This window comes from Gallus gallus, chromosome 24, assembly GCF_016699485.2.
Source record: "Gallus gallus isolate bGalGal1 chromosome 24, bGalGal1.mat.broiler.GRCg7b, whole genome shotgun sequence".
NCBI classification, from domain to species: Eukaryota; Metazoa; Chordata; class Aves; order Galliformes; family Phasianidae; genus Gallus; species Gallus gallus.
Window position 1 is genome coordinate 6,327,171 of NC_052555.1, and position 21,695 is coordinate 6,348,865.

General features: G+C 45.6%; 1 protein-coding gene and 1 long non-coding RNA gene across 4 annotated transcripts in view; one reads left to right on the forward strand and one right to left on the reverse strand.

The window, feature by feature from the left end:
• Positions 1-2,428, forward strand: LOC121106484 (von Willebrand factor A domain-containing protein 5A-like). The gene is made up of 3 exons (XM_040652259.1): positions 1-1,174; positions 1,768-1,891; positions 2,064-2,428. The coding sequence occupies exons 1-3, from the start codon at positions 812-814 to the stop codon at positions 2,141-2,143; spliced, it is 567 nt and encodes a 188-aa protein (XP_040508193.1). The 5' UTR covers positions 1-811; the 3' UTR covers positions 2,144-2,428.
• A 5,709-nt stretch (positions 2,429-8,137) lies between these two features.
• LOC100857473 overlaps positions 8,138-21,695 on the reverse strand; it is a 40,168-nt gene continuing 26,610 nt past the window's right edge. Inside the window, exons 1-3 of one of the 3 annotated variants that reach the window (XR_001471486.3) lie at positions 15,179-16,512; positions 14,476-14,606; positions 8,138-8,597 (exon numbers count right to left, since the gene is read on the reverse strand). This is a non-coding gene — a long non-coding RNA (alpha-1,2-mannosyltransferase ALG9-like). Of the gene's footprint in view, positions 8,598-14,475; positions 14,607-14,700; positions 14,773-15,178; positions 16,513-21,695 lie in introns of those variants that run through there. The other 2 variants (XR_001471487.4, XR_003071749.3) reach the window with 2 other exon arrangements.

Consider the following 21,695-nt stretch of genomic DNA (forward strand, 5'->3'; position numbering starts at 1 on the left):
TTGGGACATGTACTCTTTGGCATCTTTACCAACAATACAGACAGCGGGATCAAGTACACCCTCAGCAAGTTTGCAGATGACACCAAAGGGAGCTGGACCTGGACAAGCTTAGGAAATGGACCTGAATGAACTGAATGAGGTTCAGCAAGACCAACTGCAAGGTGCTGCACCTGGGTCAGGGAAATCCACAACATGAACAGACTGGGAGAAGAACTCATGGAGAACTTCTCTTGCATAGATGGACTTGGGGGTTCTGGTGAATGAAGACTGATAGAAACCAGCAGTGTCAGGAAGCAGAGAAGCCAACTGTGTCCTGGACTGCATCAAAAGAGACATGGCCAGGAGGATGAGGGAAGTGATTACCCTGTTCTGCTCTGCCCTTGTGAGGCTCCATCTGGAGAACTACACCCAGATCTGGGGCCTCCAGCACAAGAAAGAAAAAGTAGTTGTTAGAGTAGATCCACAGGAGGGCCACAGAGACGATCAGAGGGCTGGAGTACCTTTCGTACAAAGAATGGCTGAGACAGTTGGAGCTGTTCAGCCTGGAGAAGAGAAGGCTTCAAAGAGGTCACACTGCAGCCTTACAGTACTTAAAGGAAGCTTACCAAAAAACGCACAACTTTTTAAATGTTCTGATAGTGAAAGGGGAATGGTTTTAAACTAAGAGAAGAGAATTCAGGTTAGATATTAGGAGGAAATTCTTTACTCGGAGTGTGATGTAGCACTGGAGTGCTTGCAACTTGCTGTACCACTTTCTTCCAGAAGATGTCAAGGTGGTTGAAATCTCCTACCAGGATCAGAGCCCACGGGCATGATGCTTCCTGTGGGTGAAGACAGCACTCTTCATCAACATCCTCCCCTTGTAGCAAACATCAACCATGAAATTTCCTTTATTGAATTGACTAGCCAATGCTTATCTCAAAGGGACTATGAATATTTCTGTTTTCCAGAGCAGAAGTCTTTTCGTGAAGAGCAGATGATGGAAGAACCAACAGCTCTTAACACCAGTTGGGACTGGACAATTTCACCACTGCCAACAAAACTGTGTAACATCTCCAGTATCAGGGTAGTAGTGGCACTCCAGAAAGCAAATGGGTCCTGGGCCCTCACCTCAGCCCTGATCTCTGCCTTGGGGCTCAGGAAGACTGCTGTTGAGGGACGAAGTCTCAGTGAGGTAAGCAGATCAGTGTCAAGCGTGAGGAAATGTCACGTGCTGAACTTTTCTTGGCCCCAGGTTTACGGTCTGCGTTGAACTGACAGAAGGAGATGAAAACCTTCAGAATATAGAGCCTCTCTACTTGTGGAACGGAGAGATTGGATCAGCACAGGTGTCTTTTCCATGGTCTGATAATAATAGGACAAGAGGGAATGGTTTTAAACTAAAAGAGGGGAGATTTAGATAAGGTGTTAGGAGGAAAATTTTTATTCAGAAGGTGATGAAGCTCTGGCACAGGCTTCCCATAGAAGCCCTGGAAGCCCCATCCCTGGAGGCATTCAAGGTCAGGTTGGATGGGATTCTGGGCAACCTGGTTTGGTGGGTGGGAGCCCTGCCCATGGCCAGGGGGTTGGAACCAGGTGATCTTTAATGTCCTTTCCAACCCAAGCCATTCTACGGTTCTGTGATTCTATAAATCCACGTCTGAATCTATGAGACTATGAGGTCTTCCTTTCAGACAGAGCTCTGTCCGAAGATTTGTTCTGTTTCAAATCTGGTCTTTATTTATCTTTCTTCCCGCTAACTGTTCAATACCCCCTTCCCTCCGATAGGATGTGAAGCCAGTTGTCTGGGCCACAGTTTTGGCCTTAGTGTGGCTGCACCAGTATAAATGGAGGGTATCCTGGTCAGAACTTCTGGAGGCCAAAGCTTGTAGGTGGCTGTGGGACAGAGCTGGTAAGATTTTGCTTGGAAAATTGACACTGTGGGCCTTTCCTGGAAAATGCACAACCAATTTCCATGTTCCTCTTTCCCCGTGCTTCTGCGTGGCAGTCTGCGGGACAGTCAATACGCACTGTCTTCCCTTTCTGAGTAGTGTACCCTCTCAACATTTTCTTTCTGCTTGCAGAGTTCCACCCGGATGAATGTCTGGAAGCAGCAAATTCCCTCTTAGGCTGTTTTGTAGAGCCCACCATCTTCAGGATCTGAACTTCCCCGTGCTTCAGGGGGTGGGCAAGGGATACAGCGGGACGACTGATGAAGGGAAGGGGAAAGGAAGGGTGGAGGGGGTTGAGGGTGAAGAACTTGGGCAAGCTGGGGATGGGGTCAGGGGATGTTGTCTTTCAAGGTAAAAGCTGCTTCGAAGTTGACTAGATGTTTACTTGTGGAAGATGGTGATCATCTTTACATCAGAAGTTATTGCCTACACATAATTTGTAGGTTTTTTTGTTTCTCTTTCCTCACTTATTAAACTGTCCTTATCTCAACATGAGATCTTTTGCTTTTGATCTTCCTGTTCTCTTCACCATGCTGCTGTGGGTGTGAGGGAACTGAAACATGTATGTTCTGTGTAGACCTAAGGAAAGATCTATGCAGAATACGTGAATCTCCACACTCTTCTATGCCACGCCAGCCCTGGCCATTATGAAGCTATGTAGAGATCCTCAGTTTACTGTATGAGTCAAGGATCAAGACAGTCCACACAGCACTACCCCAAAACTAGGAAATAAATAGTAAAAAGGTGCATTCCTTAAACACGGGGCCAAGTGAAAAGTTTTCATAACTAGTAAGCTGCCACAGAATGTCCACAGCAAGATGTCCATATGCAAACAGCTGCATGGGAATGAAAAGTGGCCTGTGATAACTCCCTGTACGGTAACTGTTGAGTCACAGCCTGAACCACTGATTGAGCACCTGGGAAAGGACCCGGTCAGCCCTGGGAGCACAGGTGAAGGCAGTTTACCTGTGCGACAGGAAGGGGTGGAGCCTGGCTGCACCTCTCTTAGTCCTCATTTAAGGGCTGACTGCCACTGCCTGCTCTCTCTCCTTGGAGATCCCTCTTTGGGAAGCTTTCCTCTGCAAACCTAGAATCTTCTGATACAGGTGAGTAATCTTCTTCCCTGCCTTTCTGGCGCTGTTTCTCTTGTGCTAGCCCTTTTGTCATCACACCTTTGTTGTAACAGCTTTCCCATTGTATTGAGCTCTCCAGTTGCTGTGTTCCCTGTTGCTATTTCTAGGACTGCTTTGATAATGCAAACTGATACACGTAAAAATGGCTACAGAATTTCTCTTCCTTTTACTCCCTGTTTTCTTCTGAAACAAAAACTGGTACTAATCAGGCAGTCTCCATATCGCTCTTCTCTTACAGTAGGAGGGAGGGATTTTGCTCCCCCAGTCCTCTCATAGAGGCTCAGGGACTTGAGAGATGTGGGAAGCTGGACTGCCTCTTAATGCTGAGATGAAGAGCTTGAATACCTCAGCCTACTCTGTGTGCATTGTTGCCATTTCTCTCTTCTCATTTACCAGAGGGGTTGCACACTCTGTGACCTTTCCCTTCTGACCAATGTGCCTGCACAATCTCTTCCTGTTATTTTTCCCATCCCTTGCCAAGTTCAGTTCCCTGTGCTCCCTGGTTTTCCTGATCTGCACATCTAGGTGGCATGCTTGTATTCTTCCTAGGCCACGCCAGAGCTGCCAGCTCTGCTCCATTCCTTTGTCCCTCAGTACAGCTTAGCACAGGATCAGGTTACCTAGAGAAGCTGCAGTTGCCCCCTCCCTGTAATTGTTCAAGGCCAGACTGGATGGGGCTTTGGGCAACCTGGTCTGGTGGAAGGTGTCCCCATCCATTGTAGGGCCGTGGGAATTAGATGGTCATTGAGATCTCTTCCAACCCAGAACTCTCTATGATAATATAATTCCTGAACTTCTGATATCCTTGGTTGGTCATTTTATGGTATGAAACCCTTCATGGTAAACAGATCCTCAGGCTCATATAAAAGGAAAGTTTTCAACTGCTTACTTGTCTGTATTACTCAAAAAGTAACTGGTGGATCATGTTCATTTTCCCTTATCACTTACAAAGGAAGGAATTTGCCTTATCAATGCAGCCACTGTGTCTTAAAGGTCAGAGTGTGAGACAGTTGTCTGCACTGTTGTAGTAAATGAAGTAGGCTGACCTTTAGCTCAGAGTAGATGGCTAGAGTGTTCCTCACAGGGAACCTTCTCATCTTCCTGGTCACAGCACATCCCACCCTCCATATGCCCGTGTACTTCTTCCTCTGGGTCCTGTCCTTCCTAGATACGTCCTTCCTAGATATTTCCACAGCATCCACTGTTGTTTCCAAGGTGTTGGTAAACTTCCTGTCAGAGGGCAGGAGAATGTCCTATGTGGGCTGTGCCGCACAGCTCTACTTTGTCACTTCCTTGGGGGCCACCGAATGCTACGTTTCGGCAGCTATGACTGCTGCGTGGCCCTACGCAACCCCCTGAGATACTCCATCGTTGTGAATGACAAAGCCAGGCTTTCCCTAGTGGTAATGTAGTGTCTGTGGTGCCGGCAGCTTGGGTGTTCCCCTTGGGATTCTGTGGGCCCAACAAGGCTACCTACTTCTTCTGTGACATTCCTCCACTTGTTATGCTCTCCTGCACTGACACCTCCTTGTACGAAAAGCAGACACTTAACCACTGCAGTGCTGGTCATCTTTGCACCATTCTGTCTCATCCTGGTATCCTATGCCTGCATCATCTCCAACATCCTGAAGATGTCCTCTGCGGAGGGCAGGCGCGACACCTTCCCCACCTGTTCTTCATATCTTATTGTTGTAACTCTTTTTATTATGGCAGCGGGAGCTTGACTTACTTACAGCCCAAAGTCAATTACTCTCAAGAAGAATTTTTTTTTTTCCTCTCATACACAGCTATAATTCCAGCTCTAAATCCCCTGATCTACAGCCTGAGGAATAAAGAAGTGAAAGGAGTACTAATTAAAACGATAGCTCTGCCCTGCTCCTTCTGCTCTATGACAGTCTTTCCAACCAGCCAGTCCAAACACAGGGCAGAGGAAACCTCCCTGAGAATCTCTCTCTCCCTGCTCTTGGCAGGACAAGGACTATACCAGTGCCCCTGGGGACTATTAGAAAACAGACAAGGCAGAACATCCTTCTCTGTGCTGCATGGAACATGAAGAAGACTGCCCTGTTGTAGCAGAAGTTGTCTGAAGGCTGTTTCTGACTATGTTTAAGCGCTCACCTGGTAGTTTACCTTCCAAGCAGGACTCATGGAGGTCCAGGACAAGTAGGCAACAGTACTAGAGGAGAACCTAGCTCTCTAGTCAGACACATCTAATCACATGCACGCATTTGGAGGAGACCCAAGAGCCTCCACCTTCACAGCCTCAGCATCTTCCCTGACCCCACAGCCAAGGGCTCCTGTCCTGCCCTGGCTGCAGCACCCCAACCCTGCACTGCTGCTGCCCCAGTACAGAGCTGGGCAGCGGGCAGCAGCAGCAGCAGCACTGTGTTGATCCAGAGTCCTGCTGGGTGCTGCTGCTCTCGCCCTATGCATCCACGTGGACCTTTTTTGCTGCTTAGCAGATGCAGCCGGAGTTTGCAAAGCAGACAGATGGAGCCTTGTCAGTAGTTCTCCAGGCAAGCAGGTGGAGACTCATGCAGTTATTCATAGGGATGTGCTGAACCTTAGCAGGGCTAGGATGATACTCAGGTTCAGACAGATGCTGGAGGAGAAAGAAATTCACAGTTCTTTCACCGAGCAGCGCCTGGAGAGCTGGCAGCTCAGAAGCACGGGATTCCATTACCAGGGGTTCTCTCCACTACCGCCACTTGGAGCCCTTCCTACAGCAAAATAAATGCACTGCAGACCCACTCAGTACCTCCTGCTGGTTGTCAGGTGGACCCAAATACTGAGATAGACTTGAAACTGAACATCACTGTAGCAGATACCAAATTTCAGTCTGATTCCCCGCAGTATCACACCGTGCTTTACAGAAATCTGAGTGTTGTAATGCAACACAGGCAGCTGTCTGCTCCACACATCTCAACCCCTAAAGAATAAAGGCAGCAAAAATCAATCCAAGACTGTGGGCACTGTCCCAGTGTGCTCCCCAGCAGGTATGGGCACAGCCATCCTCCTGCCCAGGGCTGGGAACCCACAGAGCAGTCTCTGGTCTGACCGCTTGTCCCCAGGGTCACAAACCACGAGATTTTATTTGTTTAATATAGATTATAAATTAGCTGTTCCAAACCTGTCTCCTTATAACAAGATCATGCATTTGCTTTAACAAAAGTCAAAGTAACAACAAAAACTTTGAAGCCCCTCCCCACAAGTTTGCTAACGAAATCAGAAAAGCAAACTACAGAACCCCTTTACAAATATGTTTGGGTTTGGGGTTTTTTTTTTTTTTTTTTTTGGACATACCTTCACCTTCTGGAACAAACCTCTCTGCATACACAACTGCATTCAAACTGGGCGGTGTACAACAGCCATGACTTATGAATTAAACTAGAGAGGAAGGTGGAACAGCCACAGCCATTTAAAACACATCTTTACTGCACTGTCTTTTCACATTAAACGTGAGGTTAAGGGCTACGACAGCACGGAACAGTCACACAAGCAGCACCAGGGAGAGCTGCAGCTGATTCTTCAACTACACTTGTTTCTTTATTTAAGGTCAGAGATCAGCAAGGAAAGAGACAACAAACATGGCCACGGATCTGGTCTTGGTTCCCCGCTACAGAGCCCTGTTTGATATGTGTTTGCACGAGGGGAAAAGCAGCCTGGAGGGTGGGAGGGAATGCTGTGAGCACAGCCCCCACACTGGCTCACCCAGCACACCAATTGCTCGGCAGAAATCCTCGAGCTCCACGTTTGACCCTTAGGATACTCACACAGGGTAAGGCCCGTTCTCTGAGCAGGGCCAGGACACAGTCACAAACGATCCCACTTAAACCTCCCAAGTTTAAATTCACAGTCCCAGCTTCAGTCTATTTCCCCATACAGTGGGGGGTAGCACACTACGTTCTCCATGCTGCAGTCAACCAAAGTGCATTTGCTCTTACCCTATATAAGCTGACTCTACCAGAGCACAGTACCATCGAAAAACTTTCACATGAAAGGCAGAGGATTCAAAATGCCTCTCCCTGCGTTTCCAAGTTTCTCTTACAGTTCAACCTCTGCTTTTTTTCTCATTCCACTCCTCCTGTTCTGTCCCACGTTAAATCACAGCCCTGCTAGTGCCACTTGTCCTTGCCATCCTGTTCAGATGCTAACCTGCAGACCGGCTGAGACCTGCCTAACATCCTGCACTGACACATGCTGCTCGGGGACACATGCTTTCCTCTTTGCGTGCCAACCCATCTGCTCCCTGATCCTCCTGCTCCACCATTCTGTCACTGCATACACACTCCAACGTAATCACAGTCAGGAGAGCATGCACCTAGTGTAGCCTCTTCCACAAAGGGGACTTCCTCTCTGCTCCAATCTCATGTCATCCTATTCCTGTACACAGTTCCAAGAAAGCAGGCGAAAACAATTCCATTAAGCCTGTAATACTGCACGCTTTTAAAATGAAGACAGAATTAAACAAAGCATTCCTCTGGAGCATATTAGAACAACAGAATAAATACACTCTACCTGGTAGATTCAGGAAACAGATTAAATAATAAAATAAAATCAACCCTTCCTCTCTGCCTTTACCCAGAAATTTAAGATGCTGTATTTAGAACCGAAAGAATGTTACAGGCATCTCTAAAAAATTATAAATAAGGAGCAAATCCTTTGTGTTTCATAGTGCCAAATATAACAAAAGCAACCCAGTCCCACTGAAAACAGATAATTGGCTCAATTTGTAAGTTTGTGGTAGCCTTCTTTTTTCCCCAAAAGTGCAAGTTTCTCCTTGAAAGCGTCTTCTGTACAGAGCAACTTCAGACTATTTCTCCATGCTGTACACTGCTTTGCTCAAGATTCAGTGCATTTCATAGTTAACTGTCTTTCAAGCATTTTTCTCTTTTCCCCTTCTTTTTGGTTTAAAAAAGGAAAAGCAACAACAACAAAAAGCAACTGTAAGATCTGTTGTCTGAAAAAAAATATCCCTATAAGAAAGTGAACACCAGTCTAACAGATAAGAGCCAGAGAGAGAGGGAGTAAAGCTGGATTTTCCACATGCCAGACTACAACCTGGAGCAGAACTTGATATTGTAATTTCTTTTTATTTTCCATTTTTCTCTTCTCTGGTATAATAGGCGTAAACACAGAGAACAGCAAAGATAATATGTTTGTAGGTGGTGCTGGATGTTCCAGCTGGTTCCAAACCAATAGGTTCTGTGCAGGCAGAGCAGACACCTGGCTCCGAGAACTGAAAGCAGATGATGTATCCCTCTTACAGCAGGAAGCTTGCAGAGTGAAATCACTTCATGGAAATCTTTATTAGTGGATCTTACAAGCACAACATTTCAGAAAGGAAACTGAAGGCGGCTTAGGCAGCCGTCCCAGAGTGTCAGTTGGTTTTGTTACCCAGGTGTGTTGCTAGCCTCCCATTTTTCTCTTGGTTTGCTTCAACCTCCGAGATTTCAGAATAGTGTAGTTTGCATACTGTGTGTACCTTTCTGAGAGGACAGGGACGTAGAATGCACGCAGCAGCTTTGAGGACCTGAAACCAGAAAGGAAAAGATAAATCATCCTTAAAGTATTCATTAGCTAATATGTTCAAAGCAACACAAAAGAACGTTTGCAAAAGATCTGTGCTGGTGAGTCAGTGATGCAAGGAATGCCAGTGGAACAAGCATACAAAGCCCAGTCCCTTTTTCTTCTTGCCTGTGGGACCAAAGCTGGCTTGTGCCAGCATCACCAATTCGAGGGCATCAGCCTGCCCCATTCTTCAGCCTGCCTGCTAACCATTCCAGTGGGATGTTAGGGTTAGGTATTTATCAAAAGAAGGGTATTTATCAAAAGAAGCTTAGCTCCAGGATATCAGGTTCCAGAGAGCAGACAGTACAGCCCTGAGGGCCTTCAGCATCATACAGCTAGGCAGGTCTCCCACTCATCGGGGCACGTCCTGAAGGTGAAAGCTAGCAAGGCTGTGTTCAACTCCTGGCATTGCCTCTTCTCTAGCCAATCTTTCTGATCACCTACTCTTCCACTAGTGCCTGAAGGGCAGACAAACTTTGATGGGCACTGGAATTACGGAGTTTTGCTCTTTTGCTGATCTTCTGTTGAGGGTATTGCATTCAAGAGGGATGCAATGCCCTAAAGCCTACACGGCAGTTTGCTGGAGGCTGCCAGTACTTGGTTGGCCATTTTAATTCACACCGCTTGGCTGGTTACACAGACAAGATTCTGGCCTTCCAATTCAATTCAATCTTTCAGAAGATCAATCGTATTTTGCCTGCTTATTGTAAGGCAGTACTGGATATCTTTCAAAAACTACAAAGAAATGGCAGAAACTGCCACTGTGAGCTACATCTCCCAGGAGGCTCCCAGGGTTTTCAGCCATGCTGTAATGCAGGCACAGCCATTCAACCCCCAGCCCACACATGGCCCAGCCCCGGGGAACCCATTGCTCCCAGCAGCCACACAGCGCTCTGTGATGGGCACTGCGTGCACTGAACCCAGGGCACAGGGAAGGCACATAGCAGTGCTGGCCAATAGAGGTGTGCACTGTGATGCACTGGCTAAACACAGTCCTGTGAGCAGTGAAAAAATACACAGCTATGCCTTCTGTTCTAATAAAGGAATCTGAGAATGTTTCAAGAAGAACTCAAAGATCTGATCGTGTCTCTCTACCAGACTTCTATGAGCCCTCTCTTCTCAGAGAGACATCCCTCACTTCACAATCACACCTTATTCACGCCATCACTTTTTGGCAGCACATACACTTGTGAACAACCACGTTGAAGGATGAAGCACAGAAAGAGCAAAATTTCATCACAAATCTCCGACCAACACCACGAGACCTCAGTGAGAGCTGCAGCCACTGCCACCAAATCACACTGATGTGTTAGCTTCACAACAACAAGGTCACGGATTCCACTAATTTGATGGCTTCATTGCTCTTCTTCATGTTTTACTAAAAAGTATTACACATTAAAATAAATTGTTACTTATATACATGAACTATATTATAAACTTTATGAGAGTTGCTCCAAAAGTAATGCCTCCTGTTTTATGTCAGCCCATGATATCAGAAGTGGGTGGTGGTGGTAGTATGGCAGTAGAAGTGGAACCTTCCCACCAATATCCCATTCCGTGCTGTTGCTGCGTGACAGATGGCAGCAAAGGGGCACAGTGGTGTCTGACACAGAAGTGGGAATGAAACAGAGATGTGCCATTGAATTTCTCCATGCAGAAAAATGGTGCCTACTGACACTCATCGGTTTTTGCTGAAGCTTTCTGAAGACCAAATAGTATACGTTAGCACAGTGAGGGGTGGGTGGTGCATTTCAGCAGTGGTGACAGTGGGTCACCTACGCCGGTGCAGGTTTTTGCATTGCTGACAAGTATGCACAGCTAATGGCAGTGATTATGTTGAAAAATAGCACTTTGTAGTTGTGTACTTCCTCTATCAAATGGTATTGCTGTATCTGTTGTCACTTCCATGGAAATAAATAGGAGGCATTACTTTTGGAGTGACCTACATATACGTGGCCCAAAGCAATTCTTCACTCAGTGCTCTCCGGGCAACTGAAAAGGTTGGATCATCCATGCTGTAATGCATCTGAGAACAAGCAGCTCCTGATCTCCTGCAACTGGGAGTAGACAACCAACAGGAAAAGTCTGGTGATGTCTTACCTGCATTATGATGTTGATATGATGAGAAAGTCACATCTCAAATATAAAAATAAGAATCTCTGAAAATGGCAGGGCAAGTGATAGCACCAACATATCATACTACAGCAATAAGCTCAGCCTTTGTGCATGCTAAGCAACAACTTTCTCAATAAAAAAAGACTCCAGCATGGACAAAGGCAAGGCAGAGCTCTCTGCTGCTGGTAACAAAGGAGCAGAGCCCTGGAAGCCTTGCTTCTAGTAAGAAGTTCACAGCTGATGATGCTTCTGCAGCTCAAGAAGCCATGAGACAACTCCGAAGTCAGTCAAATCTTGACCTCCTGGCAGCTCACTTCATCAGGCTCAGACAACAGATAGCACACGGAAGGGGTGAAGCTGACCGTTAACATACATAATGTTCTATTTGCATTTCCCTCCAAATTTGGCCCCAGGAGATCGTGAGTGTGTAACCTTAATCAGCACATTGCTCATAAGCAACGTGCTGGTAACATGATGAACTCCACAGTCACTCCAAGCTACACGAAACTCCACTGCAGAAAGGCTGGCTCCAGGTCAGAGCAAGACAAATTCTGCCCAGGTCTTGGACTGCTCTAAAGATGGCAGTGTCAGGTTGTTTGCTTCTAGAGGAAGAACAGCTGCATCACCCAGAGCGGTTTCCAGTTGGGACAGAGGTGCACTGCAGCCAGTAGGCCCGGCAGAACTGGGACCAGAATTTGCAGACTTCTGCAAATTACCTGTTGGCATTCTCAACAGCCCTGTTCTACTAACAGCAGTGGAAGCAAGGATAAAGTGAAGATGTTCGTGTCACCCTTCCCAAATGCAAAGACTGACACGGAGTGGAAACAGTTGGAAACATGCGAGGGTGGGGGGAATTCTTCCTAACTGTGTCTTGCAACTTGAACTTCTCACTTCAAACAATTTAGAATGAAGCTTGACAAGGAAGAAGAGAAGGGAATGGCAGAAAGAACAGACAGGAGGAAGCTCAACATCTGGCACATGGGTCAGACCTCACACCTTCAGGACACGGGCATACACCAGAAGCTCATGACCAAAGCTCTCCGAGAATCTCTACACGTTACATTTTGTACCAACTGTGCCCCAGACGAGTGCTCTAGCTACTTATGAAACAAAAGCAGGGAAACCATTTCACGAAATAAGGTAAACATCGCTGAGGGGAATGAGAAGGCCACCTATCAAACCAGGGTAATGATATTCTAGCACAAGGTGACTGCATCATTAATCTTACACTAAGAATATATATATATATTTCTTTTTTTGTGATGGAAAATCTTAAGGGTGAGAACACAAGTGTTCAGAGTGAGCAGACAGCTCAACCTGAAGAGCTGGAATATGTACTCCTCAGCAGGGAGCTGTCAGCTATTCCCCCTCGTCTGTGCCAGAACTGGAGTGCTCAGCCAATACAGAATTAAATGGACCTGGACAAAGCAGCTTCCTGAGGAGCATAATTGCAGCTTGGAGTGCTGTCTAATTCAATTAACAGCACCATTTTTCAGAGCCAGCTGACATTTACACTTTGCCAACATCAATGTGAGACTCACAGTGAGTTCCAGAAGCCTCCAGTTCAGCAGGAGCAAATGGAACCGCTGGGATCATTTATTTTCAAAAGAACAAGATCTGCAAGGATTTTTGTTTTGTTTTTAAATGCTCCCTGCTCTGCAGCCACTGAGCTGCAGACCTGAAATCTCCCCTGGCTGCTTCCCTCACAGCTCAGTTTGAAGTAACTCTTCTATTCCCTCCTCCCTTTCATCAAAAACTGCTGCATTTTCACAGTGCTTTTACACTCACTTCCTAGGTAGCAAGGGGCACTCTCTACTCACTGGAGGGAAGCAGGTGCCACTGTTAAGAACTGCATCAATTCACTGAGCTGGTAGGGGGAAGCACACACTCAGAAACACACACAGCCTGGTTCATTGCATGAAGCTCCTGATGCACGTCCACTGACCCTGCCCTCAAACCTTCACATCACACTCAGGGAAGACCTCTCCTCACAGACCCGCTAGCTCTGGGATCCTTCCAGCTCACCAATTTCCAGCACCTGACATGCTTTCTGCCCTTTCATCTCATTGCTTTTTCAGTCAGAATGCTCTGCAGTTTGAGCATCTGAGACTCCTTGAAGCAAGCTGCTGCCGCACAGTGAGATTCTACTTTTGCTACAAGAGCCCAACCTGTTACTCAAATAAAAATGATCGTACAAATTTCCAAGCAAAGCAGTGGAAACAAGTTACTATTAAGAAGCATTCAGACAGCATTTCCCCCAGAAACACAGAGCTGAACACCCCCTCTAACCTGCAGATTCAGCCACATTCTGAGCAGCCAGCCAGATATTTATGCTTGGCAGTGTGCTGGTGTTTGGCTGTAAATAGGGCAATTATTTAATTTTATAAATTTTCCCTAATAAGAAGAGGAATTTAAAAGAAGAGGAAGAAAGGAAGAAGATTTTCATAGAACAACTCATGGAAACAGCATTACAGCAGGGAAGAATGACAAAGACTCACGTCAGTACCAAGCTATACGCTTCTCTCCAAGGAGTTATCTCCTTGTGCTGATCCTAGGCAGCATTGCAGAAACACCTGAATGTACTTTTTAAGCAGAAATGCACAGAGCTTCAGACATTTGGGGGGTGCGGGCACTGCAAAAGGAGTCCTCTGCAATACTCTTGTGCAGACGCTTCTGTTGCCTCATTAATGAGAGTCATTGGCCATCTCATTCTCCTCTCCTGAAGTCCTGCTCTTACACAACAGCAGGTCTTTAGGCAAACAAAAAACCACGTCAAGGAAACTCATTCACGTCAGCAAGCCAGGAACATGAGAGTAAACCCTGAGAAAAGCATATCATCACTATTTCTCACTGTCTAACTGCTTTCACCAGCCCTGCTCCTTGCGGTGATCTATTAGAGGAAGTAATAATGTCTCATATAGAATACCAGAGGGCACTGAACCTTGTGCTGTCCACGCTGAGAGGACAGCTGCATGGCCAAAGCTTTAAATGGCTAAAAACCCATCCCCAAAGAGCTGAGAGTTTCTGCCTTTGTAGGAATGTATTAGAAATACTCCCAGTTTGACAAATTGAATTCCACAGTTAGCCTGGAGGATGGCAATTTCAACCCCTGCTTCGCAAAATAATTCCTTGTCCTTGTCAAATACACAAACAGTTAATCAGTGAGCAACAGAACTAACAAAGAGCTGATTCTGACAGAGGTCTGCTACAGGAGCTCTCCAGTGTCTAATAAAGGTGTCACCTTGGTCACTTGCACTCACTGTGGCCACCCTCCTTTCTTCATCTGCCAGCTTTCATAAAACATCTACGAGTTCACTCTGAGACTGATTTACATCTGTCTATCAAATTTGGCTGAAACAAGGCTGCAGATTCAAAAGTCTGCTGGGAAAAGATTATGTACACCGTACTTCTTTAGAAAGGAAAAGAAGAAACATTACATCAGCAAGAAGCACTAAGGAAGTACCCCTTTTAAAAATAATCCTTGTTCCCCCCTCTTCCTGGCTTGCTTCACACTCTAAAGCAACCTAGGTAATTAACACTGCACATACAAGTTTGACAAAGGTTCCACTGTAGCCAGCAAGCAACCTTTACAGGAAACTGGATTTCAAGCTGGCATTTGCCAGTGTATCTTTCTTTCCTGTGCACAGCTGTTGTAATCAGATTATTGAACAAAATTAGTTCACAGATCTGTCAGTCTCTCACTAATTTCAAACAAAAAACCATACCTGGAAGCATCTAGGAATGGCTTGTAGGCAATGGTTACCCAATCCTCTTTGTTGGAGGAGTATCTTGGCTCCCTTGGGGTTTCAGCTGCTGTATCCAAGTCCACTAGATAGTGGCATTTGGAAATGTCGATCTGTAAAAAGAAAGACTCCTGCTGTTTATTTCCTGTAGGCTCCTGATTGCATGTATTCATACAGGCATTTTTATTCATACAAGCTATTACATACCTATGAGAATGGGTTTAAATTTCTAGCAACGTGAGAAATACTTTGTGGTAAAAGATTCGGGCGTCTTCAAGTAAAACTTTTATTGAGGAATAAAAGCTCTCACTCCTGCTACCACAGGAGGAGAAGCCTGGGCTGCCTGTATGAGGAAGTACCACTGCTAGATACATTACTGAGGAACCACCAAGTCACAGAGGGGGAGTTTGAGGCAGTAGAAGCAATTCTGCTGGTGTTCGACTTGAGGTTGTCTAACAAACTCTTAAAGACTTCTCATAATGCTGACTCAACGAGCTCCCCAGACAAAAGACATCATTATTTTTATTGTTGGAAAGGTTTCCTGGTGTCTAAACTGAATCCTTTCTTTTTGTCTCAGTTTTTACCCATTCCTACTTGTTTTACACCACGAACAAGGAAAACAAACCCAATAAATGATTAGACAAACTCCGTAACTAGTTAACGCCACAAGTCCCGAGGTACTGACCAAATCATGGAAAGCAAGCAGTCCCAGCACAGCAAGCATGTTATCTGGTGCAAATCATACTGGGCTTGTGCAGGAATAACCCAGTCTGTAGCACTGGTGACCCCCGCCATCTCTCTTGCAGCAGATGGACATCACACTGCACCTCTCAGGCCACACGCACTTGCTATCAGCGTAGTCATGCCTTTATCAGCTGCCTATGACGCAATTAACTGCTTTGCCCTGACCAAAATGTTTGGTAACACTTGGTTAAATCATGAAAATGTGTTCAAGGTAGCAGTATCATCAGTGATTTATGCGTGCGTGACCTCCCCATTAAGTGAGCTGTGGGCAGTATCCTTAGTGTCCTCGCATCATACAATCTGTTCCCTCCCAGTGGGGGAATAGTGCCCTTGGGTATGAGCAGCGAATACTGTTCAGTCATACACAGCACTGTCTTTTCTAGGCAACAGCTCCCTCCTCCTGCCCCTGTTTTCCTCACTCCTTCCAGGTTTTCCTGCAGACATACACGTGAGCTGCTGAGACAAATATCAACTATCGGATATAGAGAAGATTTGAGCTCCTATCAGGACAAACTCCCTTTTAACAATAAGCATGAGATGTAGGCTAAGTTTTGTACAAGGCAGTTCAGCACAGGGCTGCATTGTACAGAAACCACTGCAATAAGCACAAAAGATCTAGAGAATAAGACAGGTATATGTGAGTAAAGGCTCATATCCTCCTCCACTTGAACAACTAATTGGCTCTAAGTGACACCATAACTCATTTTCAAAAGTGAATTAAGAACTCTCAAGCCTGAGGCCATGTTTACATGGTATCAGGGTGGCTGTACAGTTGCAATGCAACAGTGAATGAAGACTCTCACAGCTGCAGCAGCAAGGCTGAGCTTCTGGTGGCATTATGACTCAGCTGCTGGAGCAAAGCAACTCCTAGCACTTATTGCCTCTGTACTTGTGTATTTTGCTGGCACTAGGCTTTGTAAACCAACGGTCACTCATTCTCACATTTGGCACACAGACTGATCCTTCTGGCAAGAGCTCACAGCAGTGACCTCAGAGGCAGTCATTCCCCCCCAAATCTGCCCAACCTGGATGTCATAGAATCACCAAGGCTGGAAAAGACCCACGAGATCACCCAGTCCAACCATCCACCCATCACCAATAGTTCTCACTAAACCATGTCCCTCAACACAACGTCCAAACGATCCTTGAACACCTCCAGGGTCAGTGACTCCACCACCTCTCTGGGCAGCCCATTCCAGTACCGGACCACCCTTTCAGTGAAGGAGTATTTCCTAACATCCAGCCTGAACCTTCCCAGGTGCAGTTTGAAGCCATTCCCTCTAGTTCTATCACCATCACACGAGAGAAGAGGCCAACCCCCAGCTCACTACAACCTCCCTGCAGGTAGTTATAGAGAGCAATAAGGTCTCCCCTGAGCCTCCTCTTCTCCAGACTGAACAATCCCAGCTCCTTCAGCCGCTCCTCATAAGGCCTGTGCTCCAGACCCCTCACCAGCTTTGTTGCCCTCCTCTGGACACGTTCCAGGGCCTCGATGTCTTTCTTACAGTGAGGGGCCCAAAACTGGACACAATACTCGAGGTGCGGCCTCACCAGTGCTGAGTACAGGGTGACAATTACTTCCCTGTTCCTGCTGGCAACACTGGCAACATGTCCCATCCCTAGTGTTTCTTTCTGCCAACTGAGGATGCCCAGAACTCTTGGATGCTTATTCTGGTCTTCCTGGCCTGCTAACCCTCCTTGCAACATGCCAGTGCTCCCACATACCAAAGGGACTAACAATTCCCATTCTGCCACTGGTATGCCATTGAGCATTGTACATTAAAACATAGTGGTTTGAAGTTTCTGAAAAAAAGCCACCAGTGGAATACAGAACAACCTGGTAACTATAGGCTGTGTCCTCCACTGATCAGGAGGCATCACAGAGCTAGAATACATACATTCAGATACAGAAAATGACCCAAGCAGAATCTTTACTCAGGTTAAGTGAAACAGAAGATAGTCTGTAATTCCTGGTCAATAAACAATTGCACACTAACAACAGCCTCATTAGCCACATTGATGTTTCATCCCTGTGAAACACAAGGGAGAGACGAAAGACTGATTTCCTGACTGCCCAAAATAAAAGTAGATTTTTTTTTGCCACCAGATGGCTCCATGGCATCATAACTGGGCAGTAAATGAAATTACACCATGGGAAACTCAGCTAATGAGAACGCTGCATTCATTTCTTCAGAAAAACATTCCAGGCCCTGGGAGAGGTTCTGAACATTAGCAAGGGCACCCAAACCACTAACCAAGATTTTTGTTGCTGTTGTTCTCTTTTTTTCCCCCCTCCCACATACGTTACATAGAATCTCTTGGAGAAACAAAAGTAATGCTTTGAGAACTAAGACCCATCTCACTTCTTTTACTCCAAATGCTGCACCTCCAATGCTTATGAATTACCTGCCACATAGAAAGGTTTCCATTTCTACCACTTCATGCAGAACACAGTGTTCTCTTACAAGTCACACTGAAGCTAATAACATTCATCCTGGCCAGAGGGCCAACACAACTACACATTTATTTGAGGATTTACACAAGATTTTAGCGGTGTACAGATCTCGAAGTGTTTCTCTGCAGAAAATCAGTCATAGTGAACAGAGCTGAATTGCTAATTACATCCTACTCCTTTCAGTTCTTCTTTCCTTTTCCTCCTTCCAGTCTTTTTATTTGATGCAACTAAGTGATGGAGAGCTAGGTTTGGTCACATTACCAGCAACAGGGAGAAGACTGAAGATTTGCTCCTCAGTCTTCAAGCAGAACAGTAACAGATGCTCACAGGTGAAACACTGAAATCAGTCTCACTTCTGCAGACATTAATTGGTTCTAAGCTGTCCATGGCTCAGACCATCCTTCTGAACTGTTGTGGTGTTTTCTTTCTTCGCTTTAAAGGGCCAACAAACACATGCTATTTAGATACATTTGCTAGGATGGTCCCTTGGAGTTCCTGTTGACTTTTTTTTTTTTTTTTTAATCTGGATATGCCTGCAGTCCTTGAGGAAAGAGCCTGTTCCTCCTGTTATTAACAACTCAGAAGCAAAAGTTTTAAAACCCTGTTTAAATTTCAAATGAAGTAGCTAATTTCTGAACATGTTCCAGGCCCTTTTGCTTGCATGAGAAATAGCAAAGGATGATATTAAGAAACAACCATGAAACAAAAGCGTCTCTCATTCCATGAGTAACAGGGTATGTGCCAGCCAGCTGTCTACACTATAAATATGCCACAGTTGAAGATTTCCTAAATTAAATGCAGTGTAGCAGAGTACTTTCCTCAGGTGGGAATTTGCCTCCTTTCATTTCCATTAACTACCTAACAAATCCCAAAATAAGAGAGCTTTCATTCAGCAGATTTCTACCCATGTGGTTTGCTCCTGTGTTATAGTGCTTCCCCCCCCCCCCCTCCCTTTAGCAGTTACCAGCTATGAGGTTGCTCCTTATTGTCAGAGCACTGTATAAGGGATTAGAAGCTATCACGTTCCTTGCCAGTTACTGGCCTATAATTAACATCATGATTTCTTGCTGTGGAATTGTGTTCATATACAACCAAATAAGGGCACTGATACAGGCATCTGCCTGGTACCTTCGTGCAATGTTGTATAATTTGAATTTTGACACTTTCGAACCGGTTTCCAGGTTTTCTTCTCAGTTTGTTGCACATTTTTCAAATGCCGAGCTAGTGCTCATTCTCGCGTGTAGGTTATCAGTCTCCTTGAATGTATTCCTCCCCATTCGTGCTAGGTGGAAGAAGTCTCCTCCAAGACCAGAGAATGCTGACTGGCAGGGAATATGGAGAGGTTTAGGAAGAATATTAGAAGCGTGGGGACCCGCCATGCCATGGGATTTCACTCTTGAACATCTGTGGGATCCCGAGAAACTGAGCCAGCATTTGAGTCAGGGATGGTGTGGCTTAGATTGATCTAAGGAGGTACGGCTTATTTGGGGCTTGGCTTGTGCCTACCGCACTCTGTATAGTACTATTCTGGAGAGAGAGAGTTTCGAGCTGAGGTGCAAGCCAAAAGGGGAAATCTTCAAATCAAACCTGATCAGTCACAGCAGACACCAGTAACAGTGTCAGTAGCCCCTGTAGAAGGCAAGAAATGGAAGTGGGTGTCCTTGTGTCTAGAGCGAAAAAAAGAAGTGGAGGAGGATGTAGAGGAAGATCCAGGTGAGGGGACTTCCTCAGAACCAAGAAAGGCCAACGCAAAAACCAAGAGACATGGAGAGGCGAGTGATGGAGAGGAAATCTATAATCTATTACTGTTCATCGACCTCTGAAGATGACTGAAATCCAAAGCTCAAGAAAGGAGTTTACACGGCGTCCGAATGAAACTCTTGTCATCTGGTTGCTTCGCTGTTGGGATGGTGGGGCCAGTAGCTTGTCTCTAGATGGTAACGAAGCCCACCAACTTGGAAACATTGCCAGAGACAAATCCATTGACAGAGGAATTAGTAGATGTTTGGATGGAGCTGCAACCCTCTGGGAACGAATGTTAATGGCTGAGGGAAAAGTATCCCTACAAAGAAATTCTGCAGCCTGCAATGATAATGTGGGATACAACTGAGAAAGGTATCCAGTAATTGAGGGAAATAGCCCTGGTGGAAATGTTATATGACTCTAATTTTGCTCCTAATGATCTAAACCAAAACCATGACACTATGGCAGTGGGAGCTTGATTTAGTTACAGCCTAAAGTCAATTACTCTCAAGAAGTTAAGATTTTTTTCCTCTCATATACACAGCTTAATTAAGACGTTTAATTGTCTTCTGATCCAACTCCCTGCAGTGCACAGGGACAGCCACAGCTCCAGCAGTGCTCAGAGCCCCGTCCAGCCTGACCTTGGCTGTCTGCAGGGACGGGGCACCACCGCCTCTCTGGGCAACCTGTGCCACTGCCTCACCGCCCTCAGTGCCAAACCTTCTTCCTTATCTCCAGGCTCAACCTCCCCTCTTGCAGTCTGAAGCCATTTCCCCTTCTCCTATACACAGACCCCACTATGGAGTCTGCCACCTTCCCTCTCACAGCCCCTTTGGATACTGACTGGCCACTCTCAGCTCTCCCCTTCCTTCTCTTCTCCATGCTGTATAGCCCCGGCTCTCAGTCTGGCCTCACAGAAAGGGCTTCCATCCCTTGCAATGGAACCTTATGTGAAATATGTATGATTAACAGCTGTGATGGGAAACCTCTTGCGATAGCTACCTTTGAATTCAGCAGGGATTATGTGAAATATGGTTTCTTCAAATAAACAGAACTGACATCTACCAGCTGAAATGTAGTGATGTATGCTATTTCTTGCACAGTTTGGGGGAGGCTCAAACTTCCTGCTAGTGGGTGTAAAGACTGTGTTGCACATAACAATTCACTTCTATGTAATAACTTATAAATATATTTTATTTTAGTATATGTGTTTACCCCAAAGTAATATGAAATCAAGTTTGATATGTATTGCTTTCTCCTCAGACTGAGAAGACAGTCTTGATGAGGCTTTAAATAATCTCATGTAAGGGCTCCTCAAAGATTGCAGCAGTGCAGCAGATAGTTGTCTTGTTTGTAAAGCTGTCAGAATTGAGTGAGTGATTGGTTGGATTAAGGCAAGAGTGAAGTGGGTGCACTCTACATAACCTTGTGCATTCAGGCACTTTAATGAGGAGAGAGCAAGCATCAAGACAGCAAGACTTTTTTTCAGGCAATAAGATGTAGGTACTATAGTTGAATGCAGATGGGTAGGATTAATCTCTCTTAAAAAGAGTCAGAGTTTGGGAGCTCATCTGCATACTGGACGCATAAATTATCAGTTGTAGGGGACCTCTACATGGCACCTGGGCATGGAGTAAATATTGGGAGTGACTCATTGAGATTTCTGTGGGAAAATCTTTCTCATTATGATCAGGTTATAATGCCAAAACACACTTCCATCCCAATGGCTGCCCACCTCCAACAGGCAACCACTGGGAGTGATTAGAAAGTATTTTACACCAGTTAGAACCATAGAATCATTAAGGTTGGAAAAGAATCCTAAGTACTCATCCAGTCCAACCATCTAGCTACCACCAATACTGCCCTGGATGGGAGAGACAGGCTGGAATGCATGGGGATTTATTTTCTAACAAACATTTTTGTCCATTCATGCAACACCTGGTCAGGATTAATTTAAGATAAAATTAATAATTAATATATGTCAATGAATAATTATAAACAGTCAAACACCTTATGACTTTTATTAAGACCCATGGGTATTGGAGTTAACACTGCTGTGATAATCATATGGCCATCACCTTTGGAACCTAACACCTGCAGTCCCAACCATCCTCCTCTGTCAGCAGGTGGTGAGTGGGACAGCTCAGGCCACAGGTGCTCTGCGCTGACCTGCAGGCAGGGAGACAAATGGCTGTGAGTTTAACCTCTGGTCCATGCACAGCACTACTAAATGTGTGAATATGTGGGAGAGGAAGAGAGA

Bases quoted from the DNA above. Each gene is read 5' to 3' on its own strand.
- LOC121106484 (XM_040652259.1), top strand. From the start codon at position 812: ATGATGCTTCCTGTGGGTGAAGACAGCACTCTTCATCAACATCCTCCC. The intron at 1,175-1,767 runs GTAAGCAGATCA...TCCCTCCGATAG, and splicing joins AGGGACGAAGTCTCAGTGAG to GATGTGAAGCCAGTTGTCTG. The intron at 1,892-2,063 runs GTAAGATTTTGC...TTCTGCTTGCAG, and splicing joins GTGGCTGTGGGACAGAGCTG to AGTTCCACCCGGATGAATGT.